This window comes from Lissotriton helveticus, chromosome 10 (assembly GCF_964261635.1).
Source record: "Lissotriton helveticus chromosome 10, aLisHel1.1, whole genome shotgun sequence".
In the NCBI taxonomy this organism is placed as follows: Eukaryota; Metazoa; Chordata; class Amphibia; order Caudata; family Salamandridae; genus Lissotriton; species Lissotriton helveticus.
In genome coordinates, this window is record NC_136071.1 from 449,020,451 (window position 1) to 449,032,911 (window position 12,461).

General features: G+C 43.8%; 1 protein-coding gene across 4 annotated transcripts in view; it reads right to left on the reverse strand.

Annotated features, from left to right (window-relative positions):
• Positions 1 to 5,782: 5,782 nt before the first annotated feature.
• Positions 5,783 to 12,461, reverse strand: part of C10H8orf33 (chromosome 10 C8orf33 homolog) — a 157,148-nt gene continuing 150,469 nt past the window's right edge. For 3 of the 4 annotated variants that reach the window (XM_078662946.1, XM_078662949.1, XM_078662948.1), the window contains exon 8: positions 5,783 to 8,020. In XM_078662946.1, coding sequence (XP_078519072.1) covers positions 7,770 to 8,020 — 251 coding nt within the window. In that variant the 3' untranslated portion in view covers positions 5,783 to 7,769. The remainder of the gene's footprint in view (positions 8,021 to 12,461) is intronic. The other variant, XM_078662947.1, reaches the window with a different exon arrangement.

Consider the following 12,461-nt stretch of genomic DNA (forward strand, 5'->3'; position numbering starts at 1 on the left):
TTCGAGCCACTGTGTCGGTTCAACATCTTGCGATTCTGGTCAAATTACCTAAACTTCCCCTGCCTATCATTAATGCAAATGACCTTGAGTAATGTAACTGGTGTTCAAGTAAAGCTTTCACATTATATATAAAAACTGCACTAAAAGGTAAAAACAAAACCTTAACATGAGGAAAGACAAACAGATGCCTATTTACTGGCAGATTTGCACAAAGTGATATCAGGAAACCTGGATAAATCGCGGCTTCCGCGCTTAAATTGTGTGGCCTTAGTTAAATATATTTCACCAAAACTCCTTCTTCACTATCACTTTTAATAAGTAACTTCTTAGTGCAGTGCTATAATGTGCCCTATTAATGTCAAAGCTTCTACATGTTAAAGAAATACACTTTTTTTTATTTTTAAAGAGACTTGATATTTGTTGTATGAATTACATTCCATATATTTTCAGGACGCGACTCGTGCATGGGCTCTAAGATCCGAGACAGACCCTTGGCTCGGCTCTCCCTGTTCATTTGCTGGCTCGCCTGTTTCTATTGCATATATTGGAAGCTTGTACTGCTGCTACCTATTGCGTGTACAAGGAAAAACGTGCACTGCTAATAAACACGTGGTACCTGCTCTATGTATTTGTGGAGGACATCGACTACTGAAGTATCTCTTCTGCATGTGTAAGGGAAGCTTGCAGCCAGAGCACTTCTTGCACTCTCCTTTGTGTACTTTTCGCTTCTCGCAACCTACACTCTCCACATCTGAGGGCCAATAATTTTTGCTTCTGTATACCGAAATGAATATATTCAATAAGCTTCACTAAAGCTGCCGCATGTGGTTTAGCAGTGGAAGATCACTGTGTATGGTCCTGCACATTGGGCTTACTTAACGTGATATGAATTAAGGTATAGAGCCCAGTTAGACTGCTGTTTGACTTGTATACGGAGAGGATCCGCCTGCCTCTCTTGGAGCACTTTTCTTCATGGGATAGCCGGCTTTCCGCAGAACTGATTATACAGAGCATATCTGTCAAACCAATAGTACTCAGAGATGCCATTTCTAATTCATGCTCCAGCCACAATGACCCATTTATATTTAAGCCAGAGTTCATCTTGTTCTTTGTAGGACATGTTCATGTTACATCCCGCCTACGGGATTACTAGCCGAGGTTCTTTGGCATCCACGTCGCCTGACAATTGAGCCGAAAAAATCAGAATTTAGTGGGATGTCGCAGACATATCAAGAAAAAATAGAAGCTATTTGAAGCACATAAATGGATATATGAGCTGCTCCGGTTAATTACAAGAAATCTATACTCGACAGATGAATACAGCGAAGGTTGCAGCCAACCACTTCCTTTATACAATTGAACTGTTTATCATCGGATAAGATTACCTGGGAACAGCTTTCCGTACACAAGCTTTTAAAAACGAAGTCTAAATCGAGATTTGATCTGCTTCAATTTTTGCCATCTGGATATCCATACAGAGTTTATAAATTGTCTTTGGAAAAATCATCTGTTCTGCTAGAGGTCCTGAGGAAGGTGGTCTCATCCCACCGAAACGCGTCGACCTTGCGTAATAGATCACATAACAACTTGTGACGCCTATAACACAGAATCAAGAATGAATGTAGAGTGTATGAGAGTGTGTGCATGAAACATTTGTAAGTGTGTATAAGGTCCCATTTTTCTCTGTATGGTATTTGTATTTTTATTGTCCAAAGACCTTGCGTAATAGATCACATAACAACTTGTGACGCCTCTGACACAGAATCAAGAATGAATGTAGAGTGTATGAGAGTGTGTGCATGAAACATTTGTAAGTGTGTATAAGGTACCTTTTTTCTCTGTATGGTATTTGTATTTTTATTGTCCAAATGTTGAATTATATGTCTTTTTGTAAAATGATGGTTATGAATTTAAAGAAATAATGCAAAGATATAACATAAAAAATAAATAAAAATTTCAAATGAAAAGGTATATGTAGTCACCTTGTGTTGAAAGCCTTTATTGAAAATGTATAAGTTGTGATCTGCAGAATTATTAGGTCATGAGGGAATATTGTTTTGTCATGTTACATCCCGCCTACATGAATGAACTTCTCAACCTCACCACACCAATCTAACCAGATTCAGCACCCCATGACTCATCGTCCCACAGATCAAGAGCCATGTCTCTGAGATAACACAGTGGGAACACTGGTATATGGAAATAGAGGTCAGGGTACCAGATAGTCATACTATTCAGAATGCACTCAAATATCCTCACTGACCTAGATAATAAATCTATTCCCTTATCTAAAGAATATGAGGCCGCTTTTCTAATACACCAGCTATTGGTTCAGCTGGATAGCTACATTCGCAGCTTACCCTACTCCCCCATCACAGTCAACCACCAATAAACAGGAAAGGTTGTAACCAGCTTACACAGTGTTGGGTCCTACAAGAGCTCAGGCGGCAGGGTACACTTTCATAGCTGACCATGGCCTTGAGGTATGTAGAGGGGGAGTGTCACCCCAATAAGAAACACCCAGAAGAGACAACCAAATAAAAAAAACGCCACACAGGTTTGTTTTTCAGGCAAGGACCACGATTATATATGCTATAAATTTAGTTCAACTCTTCACTTCATTGTGAATTTGCCAGTCTGCACTGAGATTGTAAGGGGCTCTGCTTGTTTTCATTGCATACAACAAGAGTACAAAGTAAAGGGTTTGAGCTGCTCTACCATAATTATCTGTCAATGTAAGCCAGCTGGGTTCTGCGAGATGCCGTATCTTTTGAAATAAACACTGTACTCTCCAAATTCATCTTTTGCAGAAAATAAGTTTGTTTTCACCAACCATTTTAAGGTCTGGTTTGACAGCTTTGCAGTCTCCACCAAAGCTTTTATAATTATTTTTCTAAAATATGCAGAGGGGGTCTTCAAGGAGTATCTTTCTCTCACCATCATGCAATTTGCTGCTTGGAGTATCATTCCATCTCCTAGGGACTGTTTTCACTGCAGTTGATGTGATACATTGTTTTCAGCACGTGGCAAGGTCTTTTTTGAGGAATTCTTAAAAATCGAATTCCAAACATGCACAGGGATTGAGGCAACTACGACTGCATTTCTCTAACTGTTAGGGAGACGTAGTAGAAACTGTGGTGCACAGGACTGGAGGCTCATTACCCCTAATCCCCTGGGTTCAAGAACCCTACAGCAGCAAATTCATTAATGTGGTCCAGCACTCATCATGTATATTTTGTATTAACATGAGTAGAAAAATGTGTCTTAAAATTGTAAATATTGTGAATGTAATTTATATTTATGTATATTGTTGTAACCCTGAAGAAGTCAGAGAGGATGAAACGCATTGGCTACGTTTTAATCAATTTGTGAAGAAGAAGAGTCACGAATAAAGGATCTTGAAATATACTTACGACATTTATGTCATATATAGTGACAATAACTGAATGATGCCATACTTTTTGCATTCTGTCTTGCTGAATTCCTTCGAATAAGTAATATTGAGATCTGATACAATGATGAGTGCTGGACCACATTGATGAAATCTTCAAAATTAGGCTTCTCCACTGAAAGTAACACATTCTGTATGTGCACTAAATGCTTACTTTAAGTGTACTCTAAATGTCTTGAAAACACACACTAGTACTTCTCAGGTGTTATTTTTTCTAGATTGTGCAAAAAAAACCACTACATCAAATATTTTAAATTAATTATGCTATTGTAAAATAAGACCGGACAACTTTTATAGTGTGCTTACATTCCTGCTTGTCTGACTAAAAATGTTTCTTATTTTGCTGGATTTGCTCTTAACATTGTAACTAATGCAAAAAATAACAAGTTGATGGGAGGAATGCTTGCAATGATCTCAGCCACTGGCGATTGCTCGGGTCACATTCCAAACCATTGTTTTTCGCCTACTGTGCCATTCTAGACCGAGACCGGCCTTTATGCAAATCAGTCTTTGTCCTGCTCCAACAGGAACAGTCCAGCCCAAAGTGCCAGGCCTGGTCCACTCCAGATGGGAACGCAAGCAACCCCAGACCAGTTTCAATCCGATTAGGTCTCATAAGTAGGGTACAGCTTCAATCCTATGGCACAGTAAACACGAGACCCACATCTTGGCATACCCATGGTTCTTAGGACATCTACTTCAAAAAACAAATAGGTGATGGGAGGAAAGCTTGAACTTATTTCAGCCACTGCCAATTGCTTGAGGCCACATTCCAGGCTATTGTTTTTCACCCACTACAGGGACCTGCCTTATGAAAATCAGTCTCGGTCCTGCTCTAATAGGAACAGGACAGAGTGTAACAGATATTGACAGATGTGGGTCCCGTGCTCAGTGTCAATGGAACCAAGCTGCACCCTGAAGACACAAATAGTAAGAAATTGTTCTTGTGTTGCTTGTGTTCTGGTTCAGAGGAAACCTGACTTAGCAGTTCTGGGCTGCACTGTTCCTACTGGCACAAGACTAAGGCTGATTTGCATATGGATGGGTCTAATCTGAGATTGCGGGCAGAAAGAATTAAATGATGGACTGGGATGCAGACAAGTAATTATTAGTGGGTGAGATTACTTCAAGCATTCAATCCATCTTTTTTGTATACTTCACTTTAACACTGGAAGGAACCTTTCTAGCAGTTGGGCTATCTTTAGCTCCGTCTAGAATAACGGTGCTATTTACAGTAATAAAAAACGAGTACTACAAAAATAATGCTTGCAGATATGTGGTCGGAAATGAATGCAGGTGCCATTTTGGAATGGAGAACATTACATAGAATTTTACTACATTGTTCAAACTCTACTCACATTCTGTTTCACAAGTTGGTAATAGTAACACTCATTGTGCCTTTCTAGATACATCCATTCTGTCACTGAATATAAAACACATGCTTACACAGCATCCACAATGAAGCATTAATTTCTCTTTCAACCAGTGCCACAGAACTTTTGACTGAGATGTTTACATCTACGAGTTGAGTAAATGCTGTTTACTTCAGGGAGTTATGCAAGGAAAAGGCAACAAAACCTAGTGATTTCTACACCCACTCCCCTCTTGACCACAGAAAAATGTAACAGAAGGAGCAAAGTGAGTGGGGAAAAGCAGATGGAAAGTAAGACCAATACAGTAATTTCCCTGTGCCACACAAATCAACTATTTTCCTTCCAATGGCTCTTCTGCAACATTTATCAGGCTGACATACACTATACACCCAATCAAAATCAATCCCCTTAGGTGATCTCAAACTTGCAGCGGTTGTCTCACTCCAAACTATGAAGATTTGACCCAAAACCCGAACTAGACCAGTTGCACATTAATTTTTACCTTGAGATTTATCGTTCATCATGAAGGAACGCACCACAACTTGCGAGTCACTGTAAGTCTTCCTCCTGTGGAATAGCCTGAGTCTAGCCGAGTGATGAACACTTACCTGGCCCTTCAAACAGAAAAAAAGTGCCATACTCGTCATCAGACACTCACATCTCACATATTGCAATTAAAAGAGTGTGAGTGAGTGTGTGTGTGTGTTTCACTCACATATGAAAGCAATCTGCCTTACTGCGTGTAGCATGTGTGCAGTGTTGCACAGTTCATTCCACCCTCCTGTGAGTCCCGATGCCAGAATTCCCGAGTCTCCCAGCTCTTAATCAACTGCACTGCACAGTGAAAATCCTTGGTGGTTTCACAGTACTCCCTTTGCACAATTTATCGGATTGGGATTTTCTTTTAATCAAAGGAAAAACAGTTCTAAAGCGCCAATTTGAATGAACATTTCTGGAGTTGGTAGAAAGGAGAGATTTTTATATTCAGTTTTCTCAAAGAAGAGAGTTAAAACATACATTTTCATGGAGCATTTAACACAGTCAGCCAGTTTGCAAGCACATCCAGTTCTCGCAAAAATATTAACAGAAGCACTGTGGAAAAAATTATTTACCAACAACAACGACATTTGCTTGGAAGGACACATTTCAAATTGAAGCGTCCTTATTACCTAATCATCAATGGATGGAGGTTTCCTACAGCTGGTGACAGGAAACAATGGCATAAAGGACTTATGATGACTAGAAAGACTCTGGACTTGCCAAGGTGAGGATGAAGATGTTTAATGGATGTAGTGTTATTTGGGGAGGGGAGAAGAGGGGGGAGAGCATATAGTGACTGAACGTGATCTGAAGTTGGCAAAAGAGAAGGGAAGAACAGACAACTTCTGATGGTAGGCAGTTCCTAATGGTGATAGCAGACAGAGAACGTTGGACGGATTAAGAATTTGCAGGGTGAATGGAAGGTGGATTATAAAGGATTGAATTTTTCATGACCAGACAAGGCAAGGGAATAGATAACCTATAGTGCAAGGAGGCACTCTGGAGCTAGCAAGAGGGATTGATTGCTGCGTGGTCTTAGAATTGTATGGGGAACGCTTAAAGGGCAGGATTAGAGAGAATATTGTATATGACTATGAAGTCAGTGGAAGCATGAACATTTGGACACTATGTATAGGCATAAAGGAACCTTCACTTTAAGATCTTTATATTTGTGGAAAAGTATTGCACGCTTTCTTGAAAGAACTACACTTTGAACATCATAAGCCACCACCAGTAAAATATAGGCATACATTCTGAAGTACAGTAAAGGGTGAAGAAAATCCACATTTGAGCAATATTCAATTAGCAACATGGTGAATAAAATGTCCAAATCTTAGATCCAGTAAAAGTAATTCTCCATGATCACTTTGATATTCGGACATCCAATGAGTAAGCAACAGAGTGTCAATATTTATTTTGGGGGCCACATTGCTGGCAACTAATTTGGGCTAACCTAGTCAGGTAGTTCTGCCCATTAGGAAAGAGGTGCATTCGCGGAGTTGGCTATGTGATTTTCTCAATAGTACAGCAAGGGATGCAACAGGTCAAGGTTGACATGTAAGGACAGAATCATGTCCTATGCAAATATTGGCAAAGTAGAGGATATTGCAGGTCATAAGAGCATAAAGCAGATGTATTAAAGCTACCAGCATAGTCCAAAGGTGACTGGAAGTGACTGTTGCAGACCAAATTATAGATGCACTGGGAGAGCGGTTGTGGTCACAGTACAGGTTTAACCAGGGGCTTACACGGGTTAGTATTGGCAGCGTGTGTTTCTGCAAGTAAAAATAGAAGTGTGTTTTACCAGCGATGGGTTCTCCCCACTAGAGTAAAAGGTGGTACCGTACTTCAGCACACATGTGTACTGATGAGGGGTTTTCACAAACTCACAGTAGTCTTTCCCTCCGACCACCTGGGCCTTGCTAAAAACAGCCCTGAAGGCATTCAAGGTCAACAATCAATATATGGTAGACTGCATGGATATACCTACATGGTCATCAGGACTTGGCAGGCATATTGATGTAGAAAAACTGCATAATCTACATTCAGTAGGCCACACAAAGCCAAACAGTTGCAAGAAAATCTAGCTTTGTAAACTCCAGGAAACACAACGTGATTGAAATTTAGGTTTCTATGTTGAATCTCAAGATTTAAGGCACCTGGACATCAGTCTTAGTTTATCATCAAATTGTGAAGAAGAAGCATCTTTGTGATCACCTAAAGCAAATAATCCATTCCTGCTGGAGAAATCATGGATTCTAGCATGTCCAGTGAAGAACAGCAAGGCACTGTTAAGCGAATTCTGGCAAGGATGAAACACAATGGTTATTATTTGTTGTAGACCGGATTTCTTCTCAATATGTGATATCTCTGCATGTTCCTCCACTTCACATTAAACGAATATTCTAAAAGAAATTAAAGCTAAAAGTGCTCTCAGACGATTTAAGAATAAATTTGTGTGAGTCACTAACACCCTCTTCTCTGACATGGACTTGGGAAGATGTAGGTTCTGTAGAACACCCTGGGGTGACAGAGTAGTCCTGTGATCCAACAGTAGCACGGTCCTTCCGGGCTGTCTTAGCGCATTTGCGAAATACATGGCTGCTGGACTTCCGAGTTTCTTCCCTCACCTCTGCCACTCGAGCCGCTTTGGTAGCTTGGAAAAAGAGAAAAAAAGGAATCAGGATGTAAGAGCTTTAGATATGCCTATCTGGTCAGGAGGAAGGTTTGAGAATCTTGAGGAGCCCAATTAACTGCAAAACCCTCTGACCAGTCATATGCTTCTCATGGTAACTATTAACACAGACCTTTGGGAACAAAAGTGGCATTTGGCCTTGTACTCCCACCACTTCTCGCTGTTCCTAATTTTCCAAGTAGACAATATATTTTGACATTCCAAACTTAACAGTCTCTCCCAATAAACATTGTTGCTCTCTATGCTATTCACACCTATGTGGCTAATTTCAACCAACATTTGCCATACTATCCTGACCTGCCTCCACTTCTTTCTTTATTCGTTTAGGCATGAATTCTATATTCTTCAATAAATACACTCACTTTCACCCATGCATAATCCCATTCTAGACCACAAAACAAATCCGGCTCCTTGTGCCTCACACTGATTTTGTGTGGTTAAGGAACCACAACAATTTTGCTCACCTAAATCTTAACTCCTGGTCTCAGGGTAGAGTGCGCACCTCTCCATCTACAAAAAAGTTCCATTTAACTTCCTTGCTTTAATTTTATTCTGCATTCTACTTTTATATCGGTGTGGCTTCTACCACCAGCCATTGGGTGCAAAAGTGCATTTAGAAACAAGAAGACACACGCAGTAAACACACAGAGCCCTGGCATATGTGCAAAATCATTCTATTCTAAACTAAAATCACATCAAAACCTCCATTGATGCGTGATCCAGATACTCTGATCCCACCTCATATTTTTACTAAAGGCAGCAGACCAACCCTGTTAAGCATGCACACAAAGAACAAATAACTGCAACTGTAAAACTCCAGCTCTACCAAAGTCTGTACTGGAATAACATAAATAGAGCAAAGTATCGACCATAATAACTGTGCTCCCTTTGGTGCAGCATGGTTTTTACCAGGTACAGAGGTACAGTGTCCATTAGGAAGATGTAGGGCACAATGATATATCAGCAAGAAGAAAGGTTGCTGAGAACTGTGTCCCACATTCACTCCCAGGTTCTACCCTCCAGTCACCCTCACTACATCCAGGATGAAAGTCACCAGGCATGAATCAGAGTCAATGGTGGGCAAACCATTGTGAGTTAAGAGATGGAACTTGAAGTCTAACACGACTCCACAGTTACACAAGTGCCTCCCGTTCTAACTAATAATATACACCACACTTCCTTCCTACAGACTCATGTAACTCATCTTTTGGATAAATCCCACAGGCAATCAGAGGAGCGTGTCTTCCTGTCGATAGACGCCAAAAAGGCATTCAACGGGGTCCATTGGCCCTTCTTAGAGTCCGACCTAGGGATTTTTGGCATCGTGGACAGATTCCGCCAATAGGTGTTTAGCGGTTATAGTCACCCTACCTGTACTGTACGGCTGAATGGCTTCACTTACGACCCCTTTTGTATAGACAGAGGTACAAGGCAGGGCTGCCCACTCTCCCCTCTCCTATTTGCTTTCTATATATAAGGAGCAGTTGTTAGTGCTATGTAAAAAACATTAAAAACAGAAATATTTCGGCACTTTTGAATGAATATGCTACTTACCAGTATGCATCTGTTCTTGGCATGTAGGGCTGCTAATATTCATATCTTTAGCATAGATCGCCGCCTAGTGTTGGGTCCGGATGATTGCACATTGTTGTCCTGGAAGAGTCTTCGAAGTATCACGAGATAGGTGGCTCCTCCCCTGGACTACAGTGCGCATGGGCATCGACTCCATCCCCAGATTGTTTTTAGCCATTGTGGCAGAGATGGAGTGAAATAGTGTAAAGGATGTCCATGCAAATGATTGAATGCAAGAGAGTATCTGCAGCCGCTACGGGCACCGGGGAGGAGGGTGGGCGATATGAATGTTAGCAGCCCTACATGCCAAGAACAGATGCATACTGGTAAGTAGCATATTCAGTTCGAGGCATGTGGGCTGCTAAATTCATATCTTTAGCATAGAATACATAGCAGTCCCTCCATTAACGGCGGCTGCCCGTGCCAGCTGCAGAAGTCTGAAAGAGTGACTTGAGAACAGCCTGTCCTACAGCTGCCTGCTGCTTGGAATGTACATCGACACAGTAGTATTTGGTAAATGTGTGCGGTGTAGTCCACGTGGCTGCTCTACAAATGTCTTCCAAAGGAATGTTTCCCAGGAAAGCCATGGAGGCCCCCATCTTGCGTGTGGAGTGCGCCCTTGGGGGTATTGTTAAAGTACGTTTAGCTTTTTGATAACAGATTTGAATGCACTTAACAATCCATCTGGCTATTCCTGCTTTGGAGATAGGGTTGCCTTTGTGCTGTGCAGAGAAGGTGTTGGACAGGCCACGTGTAAGGCTTGCTCCCTCCCCGCACGACCAGGCCCGAGCCCCGCTCCTCAGGCGTTACACGCAACAACAACCCGTTTCCCGTCTCCTATAGGGCCCCTGCCCCTGAACATCTCCACATCGTGGGCCCGATTCCCTACCGGCCCTCTCGCCCGGCCTGGGCGCCATCTTGGACACGGCACCACGAGGCCGCGTGGCCTCCGATCAACCCTAACCCTGGGCCTGGCCAGGCCCCGACATCCCGGCACCACCATCCACCCAGGAGGTGAGCGGACTACTTGGCAGGTCAATGGGAGAAAGAGGTGTCGATGGCTCTCCCCCGCCAGGTGCCGATCGCCCCCAGCTCCCCCAGGCGCTGGCTCCACCCCCCTGCTGGGTGTCTGGACTCCCTCATCCCGGACCTCCCGACCTCCCAGTGCGAGGGTCCGGACATCAAAGGGCGCCAGACCTATAACTGGCGCAGCTCCAGAGCAGGAAGGCAGTTGTATCCTGGAGTCGAGAGACGCAGTGAAGAACTCATCCTTGACGGACTACTGGCGCTGCCGTAGCCCTGCCTTGCGAACTACCGATCTGCCTGCTGGCGCTGCCGCGGCTCTCTGCACCCATCTTCATCGGGACCTGCTGGCTCCGCCGCGGACCGTCACTACCTTCCACCATCCCGGGACCTGCTGGCTCCGCCGCGGCCCGATCATCTAGAACGCCGAGCTCGAGGATTGTGAGCTAATTCATCTACCACCACATCCCCCAGAGTGGTAACGAGACTGTCCCGCTACCCCCTTACCCAACCAAGAGACTAGAATAGAGGGGACCCCGGAGTCCAGACCTCCTTGTACCACCTCACCGTACTTAAAGAATTGCTTATAAAGTAACGTTGAACCTTATCCTTGTGTGGTGTACGTCAGTGGGGGGGAAGTTATTTGTCTGTACGATTGCTGGAGACGGATCTCCCCGGAGACCTCTCCCCTTATCCTCGGCCGACCCTCCCGGTCCGTCTAACATTGGTGGCCAGCGACGGGATCCGAATCAACGCGTAATCGTACAGAGAGTAGCTCACCCCACGACAAAACCACAATGTCAACCAAAGAAAGCGGATCCACCGAAAAATTCCAGATGGAGAAATTGGAAGAATACAGCCATCGTGAGTTGAAACAATTCTGCATTGAACTAGGTATCGCTACCACCGGTCTGAATACTAAAGACGATTTCAAGCACGCCATTGAGTCATGGGCAGAAACCGGGGCCGTCAGACCCCCGGACCAAAATCTCGCAACAGCAGAGAAAGACACCACGGCTCCCGAGGAGCGAAGAACGGGTCTCTCGCAAGATGAGATCCAAGAACGAGAAAGAAACCGACTACATGAGCTAGAGATGGCCCGGCTCAAAATGGATGGCGAACTCAAATTAGCCGAACAAAAACTAAATCTGGAACATCTGCGGCTCCGAGAAGAACGGGAAGAGAAACAGAGACAAAGAGAGCTTGAAGAGAAGAGACTGGCGTACGAACACGAACGCAAACTAGCTGAGATAGACTTACGCAAGCAGAACAAAGAATTAGGAGTGCCCGAGCAACCGCGCCCCCCGGGGGTGACAGAAAGGAAGGTACACATCCCCAAGGATGTCGTTCGAGAATATTTCCGAGAGGACGACATACAGCAATGGTTCAAGGCCTACGAGATCGCTATGACCTCCCACCGGATCGATCGAAGCGACTGGGGAGCCGGTCTATGGGGGAGGTTCGTCAATGAGGGCCGCGATGCCCTGCTACAGCTCCCAGACCATCTGATGACCTCCTATGACCACATGAAAGCTACCCTCCTCACCCGCTATGGGCTCACACCCGAAATGTACCGCCAGAGGTTCCGAAACTGCACTCGGATCCCGGGCACAACTTGGGTGGAATACGTGAACTATTTCAGCCGGGCCTTCGAGGGGTGGATCAAGGGAAGCAACGTAACGACTTACGAGCAACTCTTCAATCTCATGGTATGGGAGCATCTATCGAACAACTGCTTCGTCGAGCTCAGGCAGCACCTCCTCGACAGTAAATTAACTGATCCACGACAGCTTGCCGCCGAGGCTGA